Raw genomic sequence first — 25,156 nt, 5'->3', positions numbered from 1 at the left:
GGCTCAGGAGAATCTCCTGGAGATCTTTGCCCTTTGGGGGACCCCCCACTTGGATCTTTTTGCCTCCAGTGTCAACCAGAAGTGCGAGAGGTTCTGCTCGTGGGAATTTCCTCCAAACGGAGCCTTAGACGCGTTCGTGGTGGAGTGGTCATTCCCACTGCTGTACGTGTTTCCTCAAGTCCCCGTCATCCCGCAAGTACTACGAGGTTCGGTTCCTGGATGATCCTCATTGCTCTGGCGTGGGCCCGGAGGACATGGTACCCGGACCTTCTCGACTTGTCCATCTGCCCTCCACGTCGTCTTCCCTACCGAGACGATCTGCTCTCATGGGATGGGGGTCCGGTTCTCCATCCAGAGGTCAGATCCCTCAACCTTCACGCTTGGTTTCTGAAAGGTTGAGGTATAAGGATTGGGACCTCCCTGAAGACGTGATGGAGGTGTCGCTCTCGGCCAGACGGCCCGTAACTAAGTCCCTGTACCATTGGCGTAAGTTCTGCGACTGGTGCAGGGTTAAGAATGTGGATCCTTTTGCATGTGACATTCCCATGGTTCTGTCTTTGTTGCTTTCTTTGGCCCACAGGGGCCTTCAAGTGGGTACCATTAAAGGTTATTGGCGGCGCTGTCCATATTTAAGCGCTCGTCTGAAGTGTGCTCCTATTTTGAAATTCCTTTAATTTCTCAGTTTCTGAAAGGGCTTACTAATGTGTTCCTTCAGTCACCTTTCCAGGTGCCCAGTTGGTATTTCAACCTTGTTCTCAAGTTTCTGATGGGTGCTCTGTTTGAGCCTTTGCATTCATGCCCTTTGAGACTATCAACTCTTAAAACTGTATATTTAGTTGCGGTCACTTCCGCTCGCAGAGTGAGTTACAGGCACTTTCAGTTAAGCCACCCTTCACTGTTTCATAAGGACAGGGTTGTCCTGAGAGTTCGTCCTTCTTTTCTTCCGAAGGTGGTGTCGGAATTTCATTTAGCCAGAAGGTTGTTCTTCCGGCATTTTATCCTCCTCCACATCCTGGTAAGGAAGAGGAGAGGCTCCATAGGCTTGATCCTAGGAGAGCATTAAGCTTTTATATTTCACGCATGTCCCGGGTCAGAGTGGACGATCAGCTCTTCATTGGTTACGCTGGAAAGCGTTTGGGACAAGCTGTGACGAAACACTTTGTCTCGCTGGATTATTTTGGCTATCTGAGTGTTACCGCTTGGTGGGTAAGGACCCACCGGTAGGCTTAAGGGCCCATTCTACCATGGTTATGGCTGCCTCTACTGCCCTGCGGAGGGGTGTTCCTATTCGTAACATCTGTGATGCAGCCACCTGGGCTTTGGTACATACTTTTGTACGTCACTACTCCCTCGATTCCATCCGGGGGCAGGATCTGGCCTTTGGCTGAACCTGATCCCACAGCTCCGCAATTTGATTGGGCATGCTAAATTTCTGTTTTCTAAATTCTTTTCCCACCTCCTTGCATTGGTACTGCTTTGGGAGTCTGTCATAGATATGGAATACGTCGGAGGACCCAATCCCCTCGAAGAACAAGTTACTCTTACCTGGTAACGTTCTTTCGATGGGATGGTCCGATGACTTATTCCATATCGCTCCCTCCCTATCTTCCCCCCCTACAGAATTTCTTATCGATTGCAGCTTACGTTTCCGCAAGGCTTTGTGCAAGACTGGCAGAAGACTGGTGGCACACGTTCTGGGGAAAAAAACTACAACTGAGGCTATGGGCGTCGTGCGTCCCACTTATAACATCCAGTGACGTCGGCCGTCTGAGGAGGTCCTCGAGGGCGGCGTATTGACGTTATCGAAGCAGACGCTGAATATTTTCCGAAGCAGCACAGCTGTGGTGATTACTGTCATAGATGTGGAATACGTCGTCGGACCATCCCATCGAAAGAATGCTACCAGGTAAGAGTAACTTGTTCTTCGCCAGAGTGCTGGACCATACAAACGATGAGAATCTGACCAGCGATATTCTGTCTTCTGTGCTCTGAAAAGGTGCCACATCAAGCCACAAGGAAACTCTTGCCTTGAGAATTCTACTGTGATGCCTGCTGCAAAGTCCTTGCTTCTGTCTTCTTGACAAAGGAATCCATCGACCAGGTTTTTGGCTGTATATCCTGAAGTCTTCTGCTGCAAGATGTTCTCCTTCTGTTCTGCGCTGAGGTACTGTTGGCTGGGGTATTTTACCTACCTTAAGCCTTTGTGATTGCTATATAGCTTTGGGGTGTTTTCTGTGATTGGGAGGCCACTCATCCAGTTCACCCAGGCCCACTGCGGAATCCTCCTAGGGTGGCTTCTCTGAAGTCTATTGACCCTCAACTAACTAAAGTGAAATACTTGTTCGAATAGTTTTCTCTGGAACTTGGACTTTGTCTGAAACTGAACCTGATCCCACAGCTGGCACATAGACCACTAGGGTCCCTCTACTTTGGAGTGAACTCATACTATAAAATAAGGGAAGGACTGGATGAGAAAAGGGGTTCTGCCTTGAAAAGAATAACAAGTGTGCAAAAGTTACTTCCTTGTAAAAAGTTGGTTGGTACTACTAGCCTTAACTCCTTCACTAACAAAAGAATTGTAGTGCATGTTGGGTAGAATTCATTTATGGGCTAATTCCCTTCAACTTCCGAGACCCCTAGCTCTTTTGCTGGACTGTAGGACTTTTTAGGTTTGACAAATTAAATAGGCATCTACTTTTTGTATGTGACACTGCACATTCAGTGCAGTGTCAGAGAAATCCCTTTATATTTCTCACAAGGTTTAAATGGTTTAAATACTCCACCCCCCCCCTTTCTTTCTGTTAATAGAATAGTTAATTGACTTGCCTTTTCTCTTTTGTAGGCCCAGCACATCCCCATTTTATGTGGAGTGCTATGCGGGTTAGCTAGTAGCCCCCTTGGCCTACATTCCCATGTAACATGTTTGTTACCCTCACTATGTTAAATGGCTGGTGGCAGTGTGTTCTTTTTTCCTACCATTGTGCTTTTCTGCAGCAGGCTAAACCCTCAGCTGCAGTACAGCACCCATGGGTGACCATTTTGTCAAAATAGCCCCCGACTACGTTTTTCGCATTTTTCGTGTTTTTGAGGTCTTTCTTGGGTTTTACTGTGTCTAAAGTTTCAAGCCCTTTGTCTTGCTTTTGGCAGGCTTCAGGGCTGAAGCATGCCTCTGGCTCCAGTGTGTCAGGAAGGACAGGATGTGAGGGAAGGTCCTGAAACGCCCCTGTCCTTTGTCTCTAGGAATGCCTGAATGCAACCAGTCCCAATTGGCTGGCTGTCCTGCTGTCTAATTGACAGCCTAGGCTGTGCATGAATGGGAGAAAGCTGCTTAAAAGGGGAGTGTTTGGGGACTAGAGGCAGAGCCAACCACTGGGAGAAACACCCGACGAAACCATGAACAAAGCTTGCTGCATCCTCCTAGACCTTTGAATTGCCCGGTGAAGCCCTTCTGTTGTGCTGAAACTCCTTTTTCAATTCGACAGAGAAGCTCCGGAAAGGACTTCTTCCCTTGGGTTAGTGGGACCAATTATTCCCGGGACTAACTTCACTGGACCATCTTCCCTGACTGGCTGTAATTCTTTGTTGCTGGAAAAACAGAATGCCAGGTGTAGAGTAATCCGTAGTAGTGAAAGGTCTGATGCGTTAACGGATCTGGCTAGAATCTCCAGGAGTCTAAGGACCCTCCAGTGCAGGACCCAAGGAGTGAAGGAAGCCCAACCAGTATACAAGATCTGCGATGGTGCTGTTTGCTAAGTGCTGAAAACGCTAAGTGCCGTTGAACCGAAAAGAGCCTGTAGCTGCCGCCTGTTGGGCAAGATTGTATGTAGTAACTCTGTGGGAGACTACACCAGCCTTGTCCTCTTGGCAATAGGGACCCCAACCTTTGGTATAGGTCTGTACTACACAAGTTGGTAGAGTGACTGAGCAGCCAGAGCTATCGCAAGAGGGGTCAATGTGAGCTGTAGAGGTGTAACATAGAGGTTCAGTGACAAGTATTCAAATAACACTTATAATAGAGGTTTCTTTTTAAAACCATTATTTATTAATGAAAGTCTGTTATAAAAGAAGCTTTCATTAGAAAGGGCAATATGCAACAATACAATACACTTCTTTTGGGATCACACACCCACCTACCCTCCGCAGGAAGCCAGGACAGCCAATTGTGTAGATAATAACCTTTGGGCTACAAGCTTGGAGGCTTATGAAAAGCAAAGCTACAAGCAAGTCTCCCTGAGAGCAAGCAAGCTACACATTAGGTAAGTACCCCTAGTTAGACAGTACCTTAGTTTTGAAGAAAAGATCCAGCTGGCTTCTGTTGCAGTCCTGCAGATCCTGTGTTCCTGGGCGTCAGTCGTACGGACAAGAGGGAGGACGTCTAGGGACTCTTTCACTGCTATTTGAAGGTTGGCAGGAGCAATGGACTTACTCAAGATCAGTGGCACTTGACTGTTTCAGCTACCGGCAAATGGCACCACTGCGGTTCTTGGACACCTTGTGGGCTCCCCTTGCTTCTGGGTCCAGCACACTGAGGTGGCTCAGGCTTGGGGTACCCTGCTTCGGGAGGGTCCTCGGGATCTTCCTGGAACTCTTGTCCAGCTTAGATGAGGCACTAGTTTCTGGTGTTACTGTCCCCTGGCACTCTGTGCCAGCCGCAGCGAAGAAGTACTGCCAGCAGGGAGAGGGCTTCCAGTCAAGTTCGTCTTGGGGTCAGTTGGTCCCATCAACCCAAGAGAAGATGTCTGTTCCGAGCTTCTCTAGCCAATGTGAAAATTGGAGCTTCAGCACTGCAGCAGGGCTTCACCGGGCAAACCAACTGTCCAGGAGGGTGCAGCAAGCTTATCTTCCAGTTTCTTCTTCGGTTCCTTCGTTCAGTGGTAGACTCTGCCTTCCTTGCGAAAGACTCACCTTTTATGCAGGTTTCTCCCATTCATTCGCAGCCTAGCTGTAACTCGCACAGCAGGGTGGCTGTCCTCCAAGGACAGGCAGCCAATCACCTTTGGGTGCATTCCTGTAACCAAGGAGACTAAGCACAGAGTTCCTGCCCTGCCAGATAGGCTGGAGCCAGAGGCGGGCTTCACTTGTGAATACCGCCAAAGACCAAACTAACAAAGGGTCCAAACCTGGTTTGGCATGCAGAGTAAATCTCAAGAAGGTCCTCACAAACAAATGGCGAAAAAAGACCATTGCCATTTTGAAAAAATGGGCACCCATGGGTGCAATACTGCAGCTGAGGATTTAGCCTGCATTAAAAAGGCACAATAGTAGGAAAATTAAACCACTGCCACCAGCCATTAAATGTAGTGAGGGTAAGATGAAATGTTATATGAGAAGGTAGACCGAGGAGATACTAGGTAACCGCCCAGTGCTCTAAAATGGGTTGTGCTGGGTCTACAAAGAGAAAAAGGTAAGTAAAGTCAATTTCACTTCACTACTCTTGGGAACAGTTTATCCAAGAGAAGGTATTTAAACCTTAACAGAAATTCAAAGGACTTCTCTGACTGCACCTTCAGTGCAGTGCGTCACAATAGAATAAAATGCCTAGGGAGTTTGTCAGACTCCAAAACCAAAAGAAACCATCCAAATCAGAGAAATACTTGAGGGTGAGAAAAATGTCTCACTCAAGGATAAAAATCAAAAGTCCTAAAGTCCAGCAAAAGAGCTGGGGAATTCTCTGTAGAACAGAATTAGCACAGAAATTGGAATTCTCCCGAAAACCGCTGACCTCCCAAGTACTGCTGCAGGAGCCCTCCAGACGTCATCCTTGTCCCCATGACTGAGGCTCAGGAATAACAGTCTGCACCGCTGCAGCAAGACAGTCCAGCTGGACTACTCTTCAAACTAGAGGCACTGTTAGGTTTGCAGTACTTAACTCATTGCTGTTTTAGATGTGCTTCTCAGTTGGTAATTGCGTTTGCTTACTTAGAGTTGAGTCAAAAAAATTTTAGTGCCAGGCTAAACTGCTTGTGACCCTACAAGTGGTGTTTTTTTTTTTTACGAACTCTCTAACTTGTGCAAGACTTTGATTCTAAGAAGTGCCTCAGCTCCATAGACTGTTTCCATTTGTTTTTGCCTGTCCCGGCTCCTTGAAGACTCTTCCAGGCCATTGACTTTGATATTGTTTGTACCTCATAGGTGGTAACTTGTTTTTAGACTTGCTGGGCAAGGCTTGTCTAGATTTCATTGGAAGATTTTAGTTGTCCTCACAATTACTGAGAACCTGTTTAAACTTTTCCTTCCCTAAACCATTCCTGTTAGGGAGAATTTTCATTTTAGTGTTTAATTCCTCCCTCCTTACAGACCCCCAATTATTTTGCTGCACTTTGGGACTTTTTAATTTTAACCTTGGAGTGAGTGCCGTTTTCTCTCACTCGGGTGGTGCTTTTATTTGATTTGAACACTTTCTTTTGCTTTTGGAGTCTGAAAAACTCTATAGGCAATATATTTTTATATTGTGACACTGCACCTTCAGTGCAGTGGCACGGGGACGTTTTTCAGATTTACCAAGGTTTAAATATCTTCTCTTGGTTAAACCTCTGTTTCCAAGAGCAGTGAAGTGAAATTGACTTTACTTCTGTAACTTTCTAGAGCCAGCGCACACTACCTTACAATAGGGTGCTATAGGGGATGCATAGTATCACCTTTGTCTAGTTTCTCATGTAACATTTATTATGTTACCCTTTCTACAATTAATGGCTGGTGGCAGTGGTTTACTTTTTTCCTACCATTGAGTTTCTACCACGGGCTGCAATTGCAGCTGCAGTAAAGCACCCATATGTAACCATTTTGTCAAAATGGTCCAGTCATCTTTTTTTTTTTTTGCACTTCTTGTTGGAAAGGTCCTTCTTGAGATTTACACTCTGCCCCAAACCAAGTTTGGTCCCTTTGTTTATTTTGAGGGAGGTGCCCAGAACTCCATGTTTAGTCTCCTAGGAGACAGGAATGCACTCTTAGGTGATTTGTTGGCTTGCTGGCTTGCTGGTTGTCTGGCAAGGACAGCCACCCTGCTGGGTGACTGACAGCTAGGCTGGAATGAATGGGAGCAAGCGGCATAAAAGGCTAGGCTTTTTGGCCTTGAAGGCAGTCGACCACTGCACAAAGGAATCCGAAGATGAATTTGAAGAGGACGCTTGCTGCAACTCCTGGACTGTTGGTTTGCCTGGTGAAGCCCTGCTGCAGTGCTGAAGCTCTGAATTTGCCTCAACTAGAGAAGCCCTGCAAAGGGCGACTGAGCTACAGGCAGATCCTCTGGACTGCCATGAAGCAGGACTAACCAAGTCTCCGCCACCTCAACGGAGTGCTGGGGTCCCAGTAGCGAGGAAAGACCATAAGGTATCCGGCCGATAAGGTATCCAAGAACAGCGGTGGTGCTATTTGCGAGAAGCTGAAACTGCGAAGTGCTGCTGATCTGAAGTTTGCCCATTGCTGCTGCCGACCGCCAAACCGTAGTTCAGGAGTTCCCAGACGTCCTCCCTCTTGTCCCATGACTGAGGCCCAGGAACTCGATCTGCCATACTAGAACTGGAACAGTAGCCAGCTGGAACCAATTTCTTCAGACCTAAGGTATTGTGATCTAAGGGGTACTTACCTCCTTGTGGTGTAGTGTGCTTGTCCTCAGTTATGGCTTGTATTTACTGCCTTTTGTGGAGTTGCTTGCAGCTCTCTTTCACAAGCCTCCCAGTTTGTGGCCAAACAATGATTTTCTTTTTCTACAAAAACTGTAACATTGTGGAAGACTTTTTACTTGCCTTCAAGAAGAACTTCAGCTCCTCTAGACTTTGCTCAATTGACTTTGGCTGTACTGGCTCCCTGATAAGACTCTTCTATCCTCTTACTTTGTGTCCCTCCAAAGAGTGAGTTTGTGCTTTGATCTGTCCCTCCAAAGAGTCACATTCTTTACTTGTGTAGCGAGGAAAGGGTTAATCCATATTGCAATAGGGGTAGGGGGTGGTGGTGGGGGGTGGAGAGTTAAAAGCGCTTACCTGTTTGAGAAACTTGTTAACCATTGTTTTCTACCTTAACCTTTCTTTTTTTAGTGTCCTAGGAATTTGTCACCTCGGGGTGTAGGAAGTGTGTGTGCCATCCCAAATGGGTATCTACTAATTTAGTGAAACTGAGTGTGTGTATTTAATGAAGTATATTTCGAGGGGATTGGGTCCTCTGACGTATTCCATATCTATGACATGTAATCACCACAGCTGTGCTGCTTCGGAAAAAGTTTTCTGCGCCGATGCGCTGTCGTCGAGGACCTCCTCCGACGTCATCTGATGTGATAAGTAGGACACCCGTAGCCTCAGTTCCGTTTTTTCCGCGAACGTGTTGCTTTGTGAATCTCGGTTAACGCCTCGACTCTTTGGAGTTCTGTTCTTCTCGGTTCTTCGAACCTGTTAGTTTTTGTGAAAATCCTTCGTGTGAAGATGTCTTCTACTTCGTCTTCGACCCCGCGTCCGGGCTTCAAGAAGTGCGGGGAGTGTGGGTCCAAGATGTCGGTGACGGACTCGCACGACACCTGCCTCTGGTGCCTCGGGCAGGCCCACGACACGGATGACTATCGACTGCCAGTCGCTCACGTCCAAAGCCTTATGCGAACGTAAGAAGTTGTCGGTAGGTCGGGTGTCCAAGCCCCGGATGTCGAAGTCTGCGGGGCTTTCGACGGATGATTCGAGGGGTGACTCTCCGCGTCGTCATCAGAAGTCTCGTGGGTCTCCTACGAGTTGGTCTCGCCACTCCTCAGCCTCTTCGAGGCATTCTCAGAAGCGCCGACGCCGGTCGTCTTCCAGGTCCTCTTCGGAGGACTCTGCCCGGCACGTCGCTTACCCCACCAGCCGTGCGACACCGGAGGAATGGGCTTCCTTCGGGAAGAAAATGCTGGCGATTCTCGAGTCGCAGGGTACTAAGCCGTCCGCGCCTCCGAGTGGGGTCGGTCGGGAGAGGTCCCGTTCGGACAAGGAGACTCGTTCTCGACGTACCCGTTCCAGGTCCTGGACGCGTTCGAGACAGTGTTCACCTGTGAGGTCTTCGAGGAAGACATCGATGTCTGAGGCGTCGACGGGCTTTCTCGAGGCTCCGGCTCCGAGGAAGTCGTCGAAGCCGTTGACGCTCAGGTCGTCGAAGGACACGCTCGGGGCTCCGGCTTCGAGGGCTGTGTCGACGCCGCCGATGCTGGTGGTGCTGCATCTGACGTCGATGCCGATCCTCTCAGCGCCGATGCCTGTTCTCTCGACGCCAGCGCCGATTCGCTTGACGCCATCAACGCCTTTCGTGTCGGAGGTACCCCGTGGCACGGGGGAACCCCCTAGGAAGGCACTGGTTAAGAGCAAGCACTCTCGGGTGCCTTCTTTTCGCCACCTGGAATATATTTCAGAGGCGGATGAGGATTCTGATGGCCTGTTTCCTAGTCAGGTTCCAGATGAAATTGTCCCGGGCCATAGTCAGTTTGACGATTTGAGGCAGTCACTGCATGATGCCAGTGGACTGGACACCTCTCCGGAGGTGGAGTTTTGTAGGCCTGAGCCTGGCTCTCATGCCGATTCCTCGTACCGGCGCCTTATGGCTAGGGTTTCTGAGTACTTGGGATGGTCTGCTCCCCCAGGGGAGTTTGTGCAGGATGATCTAACTGACATCCTTGATGTTGGTCCCCCAACTGACCCGGTACTGCCATTCCATATGGCTTTACAGAGAAGGGTGGCGGCGGCTTGGACTGCTCCGGAGAGTCTCCCGGCGGTGGGCAGATCCTTGTCGCGAATATACCGTCCAGCCAGTAGCGACCCCTGCTACTTGACCAGGCACCCCACTCCGGAGAGTTTGGTGGTGCAGGCGGCCAGGGCCCCGGCAAAGCAGGCGTCGTACCCTACCATCCCTCCTGATAGGGACGACAAACGTTTTGATGGCTGGGCGAAGAAAGTGTTTTCTTCTGGTGGTATGGCGTTTCAGGCGGCCAACTCTATTTGTGCCTTGTCTTGTTTCACACACACTCTGTGGAACTGTTGCGTTAGCGGCTGAACATATTCCCGAAGGGGACGAACGGGATGGTTTCCTTGCTATGGTCCAGGATGGTAAGGATGCCATGTGTGAGTCCGTTCAGTCGGGTTTGGACTTAGCTGAATGCGTCAGTAGGTTCATGGCGGCCAGCACCGTGATACGCAGCTTTGCGTGGTTGCGGAAGTCGGGGTTTGCTCCTGATGTGCAGTCCCGGCTCCACAACATGCCCTTTGACGGTGAACACCTTTTTGGCAGCAAGGCTGACGAGAGCCTTGAGAGGTTGCAGACCTCAAAAGCTGCAGCGAAGTCGTTGGGCGCTGCAGTTCGCCAACCTCTGCCTTTTGGTCCTAGGGGAATGCAGTGGAGGGGTGGTTCCTTTCGCTATTACTCGTCCTTCAGTAAAGCGAGAGGAGCTGGCAGTCAGGCCAACGCAGGGGTACCAGAGGTGGACGACAGGGTACCCGTGGTGCTAAGGCTGCTCGGGCAGTTGCCTCTTTGCCCTCAGGTGACGCCGCAGCCGCTCCCACTCAGTCATGAGGCCATTTCCCATGGTTCGCCGGTTGGGGGAAGGCTGGCGCAGCATCTTGTAGAGTGGTGAGCCATTACTTCAGATGTGTGGGTTCTGGAGATCATAACCCACGGCTACTGTCTTCCCTTTCGGCACAGGCCTCGCGACAATCCACCGGGGAGCCTCTTTGCAGAGTCCGGATCCGCTCCTTGCGCAGGAAATTCAAGCCCTGCTGGAGAAAGGCGCCATAGAACTGGTGCCTGTAGCGGAGGGGAACAAGGGATGGTATTCCCCTTATTTTTTGATTTCGAAGAAAGACGGGGGATTGAGACCCATCATGGACTTGCGCGGTTTGAACAAACCCCTCAGGAAGGACAAGTTCAAGATGGTTACTCTCAAGTCCTCCAGGCCCTTCAGCTTCAGGACTGGTTGGTGTCACTCGACCTCAAGGATGCTTACTTCCATGTGCCGATCCATCCCAAGCACAAGAAGTACCTGAGGTTCGCGGTTGGCGACTCGCACTTTGTCTCAGGTCCTGCCATTCGGATTGACCTCTGCCCCGAGGGTTTTCACCAAGCTCATGGTGGTGGCAGCGCATCTCAGGCAATGGGGGGATTCACGTCTACCCCTACCTGGACGATTGGTTGATCAGGGGGAGCTCTCCCGAGCAAGCCCTGGATCATCTGTCCGTCACCTGCCACTCCCTTCACAGGCTGGGCTTCTCCCTCAATTTAAAGAAATCCCATTTGACGCCAACACAGCGGCTCCAGTACATCGGAGCAGTGCTCGACACTTCCCTGGGGCAGTGTTTCCCTCCCCAGGTGAGGGCTCTTCACATTCAGCAGATGGTGCACAAGTTTCAGCATGCCCATACGCTCCCAGCGTTCGAGTTCTTGAGGTTGCTCGGCCTCATGGCATCCTGCATTCTTCTGTGCCAGAGGCTCGCCTGCGGATGAGATCTTTGCAGTGGGCACTCAAGACGCAATGGTCGCAGTCCTTCGCCAGGATGTCGGACCCGGTTCAGGTTCTACCCTCGGTCGCCCGGGACCTTCTGTGGTGGGCCGTCGAAGGCAACTTGATGAAGGGGGCTCCATTTTGGCTTCCCTGGCCGGAGGTGACGATCGTGACGGATGCATCCCTCACGGGATGGGGAGCACATGCCAACGGGCTGGCAGTCAGCGGTCGTTGGTCTCTGTCGGAGTCCAGACTCCATATCAATCTGTTGGAGCTGAGGGCCGTCAGGCTAGCCCTGAAGGCTTTTCTGCCGACTGTGCGAGGAAAGAGTGTCCTGATCCTGACGGACAACACAGTGGCCCTGCACTACCTCAACAAAAAGGTGGGGGCAGGGTCACTTCCTCTGTGCAGGGAGGTGATGCAGCTCGAGTTCTGGGCCATCCAGCAGGAAGTTTCGATCTCGGCAGTTCATCTGGCCGGAGACGAAAACGTGACGGCGGATGCTCTGAGCAGGCAGAGCGCGATCTCACGAGTGGGAGCTGGCTCAGGAGATTCTCCTGGAGATCTTCGCCCTTTGGGGGACCCCTCAAGTGGATCTCTTCGCCTCCAGTGTCAACCGGAAGTGCGAAAGGTTTTGCTCGCGGGAATTTCCTCCAAAAGGAGCCTTAGGAGATGCGTTTGTGGTGGAGTGGTCATTCCCGCTGCTGTACGCGTTTCCTCCAGTCCCTGTCATCCCGTCATCCCGCAAGTGCTGCAGAGGTTACGGAAGTTCGGTTCCCGGATGATCCTCATTGCTCCGGCGTGGGCTCGGAGGACGTGGTACCCGGACCTTCTCGACTTGTCCATCTGCCCTCCACGTCGTCTTCCCTACCGAGACGATCTGCTCTCACGGGAGGGGGGTCAGGTTCTCCATCCAGAGGTCAGATCCCTCAACCTTCACGGTTGGCTTCTGAAAGGTTGAGGTATAAGGATTGGGACCTCCCTGTAGACGTGATGGAGGTATTGCTTTCGGCCCGAAGGCCAGCAACAAAGTCTCTGTACCATTGGCGTAAGTTCTGCGACTGGTGCAGAGTTCAGAGTGTGGATCCTTTTGCATGTGACATCCCCATGGTTCTGTCCTTTTTACTTTCTTTGGCCCACAGGGGCTTGCAAGTGGGTACCATTAAAGGTTACCTGGCGGCGCTGTCCATCTTTAAGCACTCGTCTGAAGTGTTCTTACTTTAAAATCCCTTTAATTTCAGTTTCTGAAAGGGCTCACTAATGTGTTCCCTCCGTCGCCTTTCCTGGTGCCCGGTTGGGATTTAAACCTTGTTCTGTTTCTTATGGGTGCTCCGTTTGAGCCTTTACATTCTTGCCCTTTGAGGCTGTTAACTCTGAAAACTGTGTTTTTAGTTGCGGTTACTTCCGCTCGCAGAGTGAGTGAGTTACAGGCACTTTCAGTTAAGCCACCCTTCACTGTATTTCACAAGGACAGGGTTGTCCTTAGAGTTCGTCCTTTTCTTCCGAAGGTAGTGACGGAATTTAATTTGGCCCAGAAGGTTGTTCTTCCGCCATTCTATCCTCCTCCGCATCCTGGTAAGGAAGAGGAGAGGCTCCATAGGCTTGATCCTAGGAGAGCTTTAAGCTTTTATGTTTCACGCATGTCCCGGGTCAGAGTGGACGATCAACTCTTTATTGGTTACGCTGGAAAGCGTTTGGGGCAAGCTGTGACGAAACAGACTTTGTCTCGCTGGATTATTTTGGCCATCTCGGAGTGTTACCGCTTGGCGGTTAAGGATCCACCGGCTTGCGGGCCCATTCTACCAGGGGTATGGCTGCATCTACTGCCCTGCAGAGGGGTGTTCCTATTCGCAACATCTGATGCAGCCACCTGGGCTTCAGTACATACATTTGTACGTCACTATTCCCTCGATTCCATCCGAGGACAGGATCTGGCCTTTGGCAAGGCGGTCCTTTGCTCCATTTGATTGGCTAATCTAAATTTTGATTCTAAATTCTTTCCCTCCTCCTTGCTCTGGTACTGCTTTGGGAGTCTGTCATAGATATGGAATACGTCAGAGGACCAATCCCCTCGAAGAACAAGTTACTTTCTTACCTGGTAACGTTCTTTCGATGGGATGGTCCGACGACTTATTCCATATCGCTCCCGCCCTGCCTTCCCCGCTGCAGAATTTCTTTTGCGATTGCAGCTTACGTTCCGCAAGGCTTTGTGTCTGACTGGCAGTTGACTAATGTCACAAGTTCTGGGGGAAAAAACTACAACTGAGGCTACGAGCCACCCTCTTCCACACCCTGCCCCTTACCTCCGTCACTTCCCATGTTGACCCCACAAGGTCTAACTCTAAACCCAGATTGTATTTCACTTGAGAGACCGAGTTCAAGAAACTAGATGTCCAAGTTGAAACCAAACAAAAAGAGGTGTAACTAGGAGAAATGCAGCATGAAATGAAAATGATGTCCCTTGAGTCCGCTTCCCTTTCAGGGTCGTCTAGGTCTACTAATACCAAGAGGCCTCGCCTGCCTAAAGAAGCACAGAGTATGTATGAACGTAAACTTGATGTGTTGGCTTGGCTGGGTACATTTGAATACACCTAAGGTTTGCAGGGAATAAGTGGGAATGATTTGATTCCAAAGCTTACTGTCTCCCAAACTCTGGTTCTCTCTAGGTTGGACTATTGTAACAGCCTCTGTCTAAATCTACCTGCCGCTACTCTCCGCCCTCTGCAACTAATCTAGAACAGGACTGCGAGACTTGTCCTTGGCCTCAAGCCCTGGGATCGGATCTCTCAGCTCTGAAATATCTCCATTGGCTCCCAGTGGCTGCAAGGATTAAATTCAAAACCATCTGCATTGTCCACAAGGATTTCTGGGGCATGGGTCCAAAATACCTTCAGCTATCCCTCCGCAAATGCCTCCCCTCTTGAGCTCTTTGCTCCTCTTCCTCTAACTCCCTCAGTGTAGTCTTTTTTTTTTTTTCAAAGAAACGAGCTGAGGGTAGATCTGTCTTTGCCTGGGGCCTCCCTCTGGAATAGCCTCCCTGCCACTCTAAAACTTGAGTACCATCTCCGGTTCTGGAAGCGCCTCAAGACCTTCCTCTTTGCTTCTGCCTTTGCTGCCCCCTCTCCCCTGCTGATTTGCTCTTGGCATTGTGCACCTGGCCACCCTGTCCCCTGGGCCCAGGTACCTGCTCACCCTGTCACCCTCTTGCACTGCCTCCTGGCCACCCCTTGGACTGTATCTGTACCCATAGTACCCCAACACCCATTTTCTTCCTTTTCTGCACTTATCAGACTTACCCAGTGTGCTCTCGTAAACACAGCACTTGTCACTTGCTGGCTGCACTACCACTGTTTGCCTCTATTTTTATTTATTAATCTGTTCTCCTCTGCTCCACACTTTCCACTCTCCCGCTTCTTTGCACTTTCCCCTTTCCCTTTTCCCTTTCCCATGCACTTGCGCGTTCTCAATGTCACTGGGCCTAGTAAGATTGTTGTGTTCTCCCCTGTTCCCTCCGTTGTTGTGCTCTGAAAAGCGCGCGCTACAAATAAAATCTCATCGTATCATGGCTCATGTCTCGGCTTCCCCTGAATAGTTGTGATGCTGTTATGGATTTGGGGGCCACTGATAGAAAGGATTGAGTCAGTTAAGCTTGCATTAAATAGTCAGATTTGGGGAAACTCCTTCCCGGTACCTTGAGTGGTTTAGGACCCTCAAACAGACTGATGGTACCCCTTGGGCTACCTGGGTTTGTGAATGTTTGAAAAACGTAGATGGTTGGGTTAAGGGGTACATAGTACACACCTTAGATGGAATGACATCTTTCTTTGCTTGAATCTATTTTTTATGCCTGCTCTCCTGTGCTGAGGCAGCGCTTGGCTGACTAAAAAAAACTGATCCTAAAAAGCTAGCACAAGCTGCTGACTGGCTCTGTTGGCTACGTTACTCTGGGGCAGCTCACAAGAAGGAAGAGGGGAGGCAGCACAAGAAAGAGGGTAAGGAGAATTCAAATTCCCACCATCCAAAGAAGGGCCACAAACCTAGCAAGGGTAAATTCCATGGGAAACCTGGTTGGTCTAGTGGATACTCTAGTGCCAAACCAGGTGGTCAACAAACCCCCATTCCAGAGTATATTTAAAAAGATGTTTGGTATGTGTCTGTAGACCATGTGAAGGGGGTCCTCGGATGTAAGGGTAAACCTTCAGGGATACAAGCTGCTTCCTTAGCCTTCATCCCTGATGGAGAAGCACAAATGGCAAATGCACACTTTAAATTACTGGCTGAAGACCCTGAACAGGAGGTTCTTCTCAAGCTGATTTGCATATGGTCTTTCCCTTCTGTAATGGCTTGGCAGGCGAAGAACGGTGGTCTGGAGGGTTGCCCAGAGCATTGCCAGTGGTTAGGATTAATTCTAAACCTTCCAGCCATCACCTTTGTTTTTGCTATGTCACCCCGAGTGGGACGGGTATGCCCAGATGTGGGTCCCGTGCCTGCTGGGCCTAGAGACCCAAGCTACTCCTCACTGATGAGCCCCAACAAGGGCGAAACATGTTTGGGGATGCTTGTGGTCTCGTGCAGAAGGGATGTGGCCTAGCAGTTCGGGCTGGACTGCCCCTTTTGGGGTGGGGCCAACCCTGATTTGCATATGGTCTTTCCCTTCTGTAATGGCTTGGCAGGCGAAGAACGGTGGTCTGTAGGGTTGCCCAGAGCATTGCCAGTGGTTAGGATTAATTCTAAACCTTCCAGCCATCACCTCTTTGTTTTTGCTTCTCAAGCTGTATGGCATCTGAATTCATCTTGAGGCAAGCACAGGAAGAAAAGAATAGGCACCAGGGTGGTTTTCACAGCAGTCTTTTATTAGATGAGGTTACAAGACGCTTCTGGAAAAGCGCATGCCAACATTTTGCCTTCAACCTGCTTATATAGGCTTTTTTGATGATGCATCCTCATGCAAATTACTACTTTGTTAGAGCATATATTCGATCGGTCCTTTTAGCCAGAGAGAAACCCTCTGTTTTTTGATTGGATGGCTTATCTGATGCCGATCTCCAACACAGGAAAGGTTTACTTCCAGCTCTGTTTCACCAGTAGCTGATTCTACAGAATCACAGGCATATATCCTCCCTGAACATGCTAGCTACGTATCTCCTCTTGACACATGCTTATGAGTATGCCGCGTACTCTGCACATGGTAAAGGCACATCTACTTTCAGCACTTTCAGAGATATGCTGTTAGCATTTGAAGAGCAAATTTGTGTCATTTGCATGTGTAAATTGCACCTTTGCTAACAGCACATCTCTATGCACATGCTAATGGCAGACATTGTTTTCATGTATTGATAGAACATGTTCTGCTTAGCAAGCCTGATATTAGTACACGTTGACAGGACATATCTCTGCCCATAGTGACCTCCAATCGATTCTATGCACATGCTATTGGCACATCTCTTCTCGTCCGCTAATGGTGCATCTTCTCTGTGCACATACTAGTGGGACAACTCTGTACATGTGTGATAACTGTGTGCATGCACACAGATGTGCATGCTAACATGCCTTCTACGCACATGCCAATGGGACGTATCCTCTCTGCACATCCCATCCCTGCATGTACTAACTGCACGTCCTGTGCAGCGAAGGGATGTGCAGTTAGCATGTGCAAACTCCACATCCTGTCTATGCACATGCTAACTGCACATCTCTGCTCTGAATGCTAATTGTCCTTCAGTTCCATGGCACGTGCAAATGACACATCTTTACTAATTACGTACTATGGGGCCATTTCTTCTGTGAGTGCTAACGTAGCATCTCCTCTGCCCATGCTATAACAGCACATCTCCTCTCTGCCAGTCTTAACGGCAGGGCTCTCTGCTGCACACGCTAAAACATTGCATTCAAAGAAAGGGTGGAAAGCTACTGGGCAAGAGGGCAGCCTGCACTTCCCAAGTTCCAATTACGTGACGCAGCCTGGATGGGTGTGGCGCAGAGGGAGGACCTCAGAAGAGTCGCTTCTTTCTTACAAGAAATGCAATAATGAAGTATGACTGTTCACACAAGTTACTATATGTGCTGGAAATTGACAAAATGTACTGGGGCCAGATGTACCCGATTTTCCCCCACCCCCTCCTTTCCTTATTCAGCCTGACTAGAACATGTCCTCACCAGCCCCCACCACAATGCCCAACGGTGCTCCCCTGGCATTCTGCTCAGTTTTTCTGTAATAAATCAAGTACCATTAGTGCTTAAAAGCTGAAGGAATTTGCCTAAAAGCGTTATGTAAGAACACATACTCCCTTTGACCTATAGCCTCCGTACACATACAGCAGCACATCTCCTCTCTGCACATGCTAACTGAGCATCTCTTTTCTGCATGCGCCAATGGCACATTGCCTCCCTGCATGTGCTATTGGCAAATATATTCAGTTCAGGCTAATGGAACAGTTCATCCCTGCATGGGGTAATGGCCCATGCCTCGTGGTATAGCCCAACAGCAAGCGCACGTCTTACTACAGCCAGCATAACTTTATTAATTATACATTACAGAGCAGGTTTACAACAGGCAGCAAGTAAAGGAATAATTGCAGATGTTGTCTCCCGCCCCTTTATTTCAGCACTTTGAGGGGAGATGTGGGGGTGGCTTGAGAGTAAGCCAACCTACCTGACCTCTCTCCCATGCAGGGGCACAACAAAACCTACATTTCGGGGGGCAGGAGGGGAGGAATTAAGTTGTGCTGGGAGGGGCCACTTCAGAAAATAGGCAGGGCAAACTTGGAGGCTCTGCCCCCCACTGTTCTACCCAACTCCTCCCATGGTCTGGGTAACAACTATTGAATAGTATATTTTAAAGCGCAATATGCAGAGAGGTGATGGAATACTTCCTTGAAAGTAACAGCTTTAAAGTTTTACTGTTTTTGTTCAAGTACATTTTTTCTGAACACAGTAAAACTTTAACACCGCCAGTTTGGGGGAAAGACTTCCCTCACCTCCCTGCCTATCAAAATGCAAGTGTGCACATCCAGGGGCGCACCTAGGCTAAAATGTAGGCAGGGGCTAACCCTTCAAATGTTTGGAGAGGCACTAACTTCAGAGACTGTGGAGGAATGGCAAACTTACTTGTGTAGGGGCATCTAACTTTATTACTCATTGTAATAAGAAAATTCTAGTGCAGCTTCAATGTTACAATCAGTTAACTGCTCTCTCCTTTGAGTTTGAAACACCCACTTCTTGCAGAACCTGAAGGTCCTATAAAGTGTGAAAATGGCAGATGTGCAATGAAAGACTCCATATCCTAGCATAACGGGGCATTGCAGAGTGTGGGGAAGTACTCTGGACGGCCCAAGCACCTTCAGTGGCTGGGAGCAACAGGGGAGAAAATGTAATGTTGGTTCTACCACAGTCCGCTATGCTAGAATCTCTGGTGCACTGACTGGCTGGTGACACTGCCTTTCAAATCCAGTGTTACAAGAATGGGGGAGAGCCAGTGCAGCAATTATGCAATTCTATGCAGCAGTATTGGAGCCACTAGCAGAGGAACACCAGTATACACCAATGTGTCCCTACACTTATTAAAACTGTTCTTTTGTAAGTGTGTAAACTTATAAGCACTCTAATTTTTGCAATTGAAGTCAGGGTGAGATTACATTATTTGCCCAGCATCACACACTTGCGCTAAACAGCAAAGCCGGGGTTTTAACCTGCTCTTTCAATTTGTGCATGGCCACCTTCTTCTGCGCTTTACGTGGTACAAAACTTTGTTTTGGGTGTCAAGACCTGCAATAATACTGTCCTATAGAGTTTAATTGCATAGTAAAGCATCATAACATGTAAATCCTTGTAGCAGCATTTTGTGCCAAAATAATATCACTACCTTTTATTTTCCACATCCTGCATGGAAAACTAGAAGATGCAGAAGGCAAAACATCCTGGATTCACCCACTTCATTTTCAGCGCTTTAAAAACACCCCAAAAAAATAAGTTGTGCCTTAAACTTAATAAGGTTTGGAGATTCCTCACAAACTTCCAGCGTTATGTATAGTTATTAAAGAACATTCAACTAAGGACATCAAAGCAATTTTTACTCTTTGGCATATCAAGCTATTAGACGTTATGGGTATGAACACATTTTAAAAAGGGTGCATGTTGTGTTGCTCGCTTAGCGGTCACAGATTTGGTCTTTCAGTTGGAAATTCACCATCATGTGTAAGAAAGGCGGAGCAGGACGATTTGGCGCGGCCGATTCGGTGCATGACTATTTGACGCGGCCGGTGCGGCACGGGAGCTGGTTCGAGGCAGCAGCCCACGCCGAACTGGCCGCACAGAACCCACGCCGAACTGGCCTGGCCTGGCGGCACAGAACCCGCGCCGAACTGGCCGCGGGTTCATGACAATGTAATCGCTCTGCCTGCAGTGGCTCTGATCTCCAGATGCTGCTGCCTCTGAGAGGGAACTGGTGACTTCTATGCATGCACCTAATAGTGCTCCGGGAACAGTCTTCTGTTAGATAAAAATACCATAGATGTGCCTCAAGTCTTATCTGTAAAGGCTACTGTAATGGTCATGATACATGGGTCACCCCATGACATCCCAATAGTTTCCCTGAACTTGTTAATGAGTTGGATATTTGTTCTGAGGTCCCAGAGGTAGAACATATAGCGGATATAATGGACATTTCATCCACAACTTGTATGAGTATTGCGGTACACCCCGTTTCGGCACCGCCGGTTCGGCGCTGGCGTGCCAAAACATCCCAGCGCTGAACTGGCTGTGCCGAACTGGCCACGCTGAACTGGCCACGCTAAACTGGCCACAGCGAATCGGCCCGCGCCGAACCGGGGCGCCGAAACGGGGTGTACCGTAAGAAAGGCTATGCTGCTGACAAAAGAAATGCTAGTGCCATCTAGTGGTGGAAAGTATGTTTGTTTTATGAATAAATCAAAGCGTACGCAGTAGAAAATGAAATCATCCGTATTTGCCATACTTACATGCGTAAAAAGGCACGATACGCCTGCAGGGCTGGATACCAATGCCGGAGAACCAGTTACAGGTAAGTAATGTATTCCTTCTTTGATATGTCTTCTGGGAAACAATCAGCACAGCAGTTTCAGAGGATTTTCAAAATTCCACAGCAACCAGATTGTCATCCAAGTGTTTCCTCAAGCCTTCATCGTAGTTGGAGAGGATTCTCTGCCCTGCATTTATGTAGGATTCTTAGTCTATCTGGATCGCACAAGAGTAATCTGGACTTCAGATCAGCTATGAACTGTGAGTACAGTACTCTCTACCATGTTTAACTTTATCTTTAAAATTGCTATTCAAAGCACTGGCTTCTATTCTAGTTCCATTTTCCTTAGATTGTATTTTCCAGTCATGTTAAAATATGAAGTAGAGAACTAGTGGGGGTTGTTGAAAAGGCCCAATCGACCATGTTCAGCACATGGGTCTGGGCAATGTACAAAAACTCCCACTCTCTAATATGAAGTTAAGTGCAAGTGGCATGCAGTTCTAATTACGTATTTTTTATGCGGCTTACTTGTATGGCACCTAGGAAGAAATAGTGGTGATTATCCTTAACATTTAATTAGTTGCCTTTGTTTCTTAGAATCCACAGTGTGATCTTCAAGCTCAAGATAGATGCCACCGAATTGGCCAGACCAAGCCAGTTGTTGTATATCGCTTTGTGACTGCAAATACTATTGATCAGAGAATAGTGGAGAGGGCTGCACACAAACGAAAGCTGGAAAAGCTTGTCATCCATAAAAGTAAGTACAATGTAGCATTTTTGGGAACTGCCAATGTTAATCTGTCAGATTAGGCTTTTTTTTTTGCAGCCATAGAACCAGTACAGTTCTCATTTTCTCAATTTGAAGAAACCCTGTAGGCACATTTTCACATTGTCATATACTGAGGCTGCAAAGCTGTATCTCTAAAGGTTTCCATTAAATAACTTGCTTTGCACATTTGAATTGTTACCGTTCCAGTTTTTGTCATCCATTTTCCAGCTCTTTAGTCTTTCCCTACGTTAAACAGAAGCTCGTGTGAAGGGGATGTTATGTGGCATAATTGCATTTGGGGTTTGGTGGGGTTTGCATACTTTTTTGAATTTTTTTTATTTAAAAGATGCGTTTGTTGTCTCAAACCATGTGAACCGTGAAAAATGCTATATTAAATTATAAGTAAACTGCTAAGCCTTGTCATTGAAGACAATCCGAAGTACAGGAACCTCCTTACCACCTCCTACCCTAATTGGCACTGGTCTTTTTCAGACAAACATATTAAGATAAAAAACATGGAGATAAAACCATAATTTTGATAACCTCAGATAAGAATATTTAATAAAGGATATAAAGGAGTGATGTAAAGGAGTGAAGCAAATCCAAGGAACAATTTTTAAATGGCACTTTAAGGCACACTGCAGTTTCTCATCCATTAATTTTGAAGTGTGTAATTCACTCCAATGAAATCGTGTCCCAAATTCCCTGGAGACCTTTTTTCTAATCTACGAGGATCTGGTTTCTTTTCTGCTCTGGCAAATCTCACTGCATGGCTATTATAATTATAATTGTTCTTTTTATAATGTGCTTAATACCAACAAGTGGTTTCTAATTGCGGGATCAGGATTCGAACCTGTGTTGCGCTGCATCATTGTTGGGCAAGATTGGATGCAGTACCCGTGGGAGTCTGCACCAGCCTTGTCCTCTTGGCAATAGTTAACCCAACCTTTGGTATAAGCATGTACTACACAAGTTAGTAGTGACTGAGCAGCCAGGCTTATCTCAAGAGGGGTCAATGTGACCTGTAGGGTTGTAACGTAGAGATTCATCATGACAGGTATTCAAATAAACACTTAAACTCAAGCTTTCTTGAATCAACAATTATTAATTTAAGTCTGTTGAATATGCCTTCTTTAGAAGGGAGCAATTATGTGTAACACAAAAATATACTTCAAAATACACTCCGTTTCTTTAAATCAATAGATACCCATTTGGAATGGCACACAGACACTCATCCACCCTGAGGTGACGTAAATAACTAGGACACTATGGACATTAATGTGTCACTGGTACATTTAGAGCAATATTGAGGTTGGTGTCAAAAGGGAAAAGATGAGGGAATAAAACTGTCTAACCAATATTCTTAAGCAGGTAAGTACTTTTGAAACCCCCAATGCAAAGTAAATTAACCCTTTCCCAGCTACACAAGTTATATGACACTTTTGTTGATATTTAAAGCTCAAAGTCAGAGGCTAGAGTCTTTCAGGGAACACGGACAGCCAATGTTAATTGAGCAAATGTCTAGGTGAGCTGTAGCGCTTCTTGCAGGAAAGTAAAGTCTTGCACCAGGTTTTAAAAGTCTTTGTAGAAAATGAAATCACTGTTCAGCTACAAGCTGGGATGCTTATGAGGGGCAAAGCTGCAAGCAACTCTGCAAAAGGCAACCAAGACCAGTCTCGACTGAGAGCTAGCAAGGCTACATGACAAGAGGCAAGTACCCCTTAGTTTACAGTACCTTAGGTCTGAAGAAATTGGTTCCAGCTGGCTCCCGTTCCAGTTGTAGTATGGCAGATCTTGTTGTTCCTGGGCCTCAGTTGTGGGGACAAGGGCGTCTGGGGGACTCCTGCACCTTGATTTGAAGGGCGGCGGCACCAACTGGTAAACTTCAGATCAGCAGCACTTTGCGGTTTAAGCTTCTCACAAAAAGCACCACCTCAGTTCTCTGGTACTTTATGGACTTTCCTCGCATCTGGGGGCCCAGCACTCTGTTGTGGCTCAGGCTTGGTCAGTCCTACTTCATGGGAGTCCGGAGGATCTTCCTGGAGCTCGGGTCCGAAGATGAGACTCTATTCTGGTGTTCCTCTCCCTGGTAATCTGTTCCTGCAGTGGTACAGCCATTTCTGAGAGGATGTCCAGATGAGTTCGTTTTGGGGTCGATTGGTCTCACCAACCCAAGGTGAGAAGCTTTCCTTCGCAGGGCTTCTCTAGTTGTGGCGAATTCGTAACTTAGCACTGCAGCAGGGCTTCACCGGGCAAACCAACAGTTCAGGAGTTGCAGCAGGTGTCTCTTCCAAGTTCTTCTTCGGATTCCTTCGTCCAGTGGTTGACTCTGCCTTCCAAGCAAAAGGACCTCACCTTTTATGCAGATTTCTCCCATTCATTCGCAGCCTAGCTGTCTGTCACACAGCAGGGTGGCTGTCCTCCAAGGACAGCCAGCCAATCACCTTTTGGGTGTCTTCCTGTAACCAAGGGGATTAAACACACGGAGTTTCGGGCACCTCCCTCACTTCCTGCGCTGCCAGACACACTGGAGCCAGAGGCGGGCTTCAGCAGTGAACCCCGCTAAAGATAAAACTAATACATGGGCCAAACCTGGTTTGGCGCGCATTGTAAATCTCAAAGGACCTTTCCAACAAGAAATGGTGAAAAAAGACCACACCATTTTGACAAAATGGGCACCCATAGCTGCTTTACTGCAGCTGCAATTGCAGCCCGTGGTAGAAACACACAATGGTAGGAAAAAGGAAACCACTGCCACCAGCCATTAATTGTAGAAAGTGTAACATAAAAACTTTTACATGAGCAATTAGACAAAGGGGATACGAAGTAACCCCTCCAGCACCCTATTGTAATAGTGTGTGCTGGTTCTAGAACTGCAAGTAAAGTCAATTTCACTTCACTGCTCTTGGAAATAGTAGTTTAACCAAGAGAAGGTATTTGACTTGACTATTTCCAAAGCCCTCGGGGAGGCCAACCTCAGTGCTCTTTTTCCGCCTGATGTATTAGTAACAAAGGCTGAGGGTAATAGTTATAAATCTGTGCTGGGGGAGGCTGATGCAAGGAAAAGAATAGTCCTAGAGTATGGAAATAAATCTGGCCAACTCCACACGATGATCAGTAGGCCCTCTCTGATTCAACCGTATCTAACCTGGGGCTCCCACAAAAAAGATTGGTGGTTAATAACTAGGGCAAGGTTTGATTGCCTCCTTCTGCAAGGGAATACAGTAAAATGGAAAGGGTTTCCAGACTCCGCTGGCTGTCCGGTGTGTGGATATCGGCTTGAAGATCCGGCTTATGCATTACTGTTTTGCATTGGTTATGCAGGGATACGGAGAGCAAGACTGTTACCGGCCCTAAAGAAGGCAGAGATCAGCCATAATAAAGTAGCACTCATCTTTCTTTTGTGCAGACTGTTTTTACTGCTTTGGCACTGCTCTCTTTTCTGAAGAGAGCAATGTACTTCAGAAAGAAGCTGATCCATCCCGGCAGATGAAGGTCCTTAATGCAATGGTGGAATAGAGGGGAAGCGCTTTTACGGTGATAAAACATTTTTTAAGGAACAGAACAATTGGAACAGTGGTTTTGTACCTTCTTATCTTATCATGATTAGATTTACCCATGTATCTTATGGTCTTTTGTACATGATTTTTAAGGAAAAATGTATGAGTTTGGACATTTCTTGGATGTATGTAATGTTACTTTTGTGTGTTTAATGGATCTTTGAATCCAAAATAAACTTTTCCAAAATAAACTTTTTTGACTGACTGTATTTAAACCTTTGGGAAATCTGAAAGGCTGCCCTGTGCAACTGCAAGGACGGTGCTGTGTCATAATGTTAAACGTTGTTGCCTATTGAGTTTGTCAGACTCCCAAACCAAAAGAAACTGTGTTAAAATGAAAGTCCAGCAACAAGAGCTGAGGGGTCTGTAAGGTAGAAGGGAATTGGCACATT

The 25,156-nt window shown here is 47.9% G+C and overlaps 1 protein-coding gene across 1 annotated transcript in view; it reads left to right on the top strand.

Annotated features, from left to right (window-relative positions):
* Nucleotides 1-25,156, top strand: part of HELLS (helicase, lymphoid specific) — a 588,544-nt gene that overhangs the window by 436,709 nt on the left and 126,679 nt on the right. The window contains exon 19 of the mRNA XM_069610592.1: nt 21,033-21,192. Coding sequence (XP_069466693.1) covers nt 21,033-21,192 — 160 coding nt within the window. The remainder of the gene's footprint in view (nt 1-21,032; nt 21,193-25,156) is intronic.

Source organism: Ambystoma mexicanum, chromosome 8 (genome assembly GCF_040938575.1).
Source record: "Ambystoma mexicanum isolate Mex_15411 chromosome 8, UKY_AmexF1_1, whole genome shotgun sequence".
In the NCBI taxonomy this organism is placed as follows: Eukaryota; Metazoa; Chordata; class Amphibia; order Caudata; family Ambystomatidae; genus Ambystoma; species Ambystoma mexicanum.
This window is presented reverse-complemented; position numbering and strand designations above follow the sequence as displayed.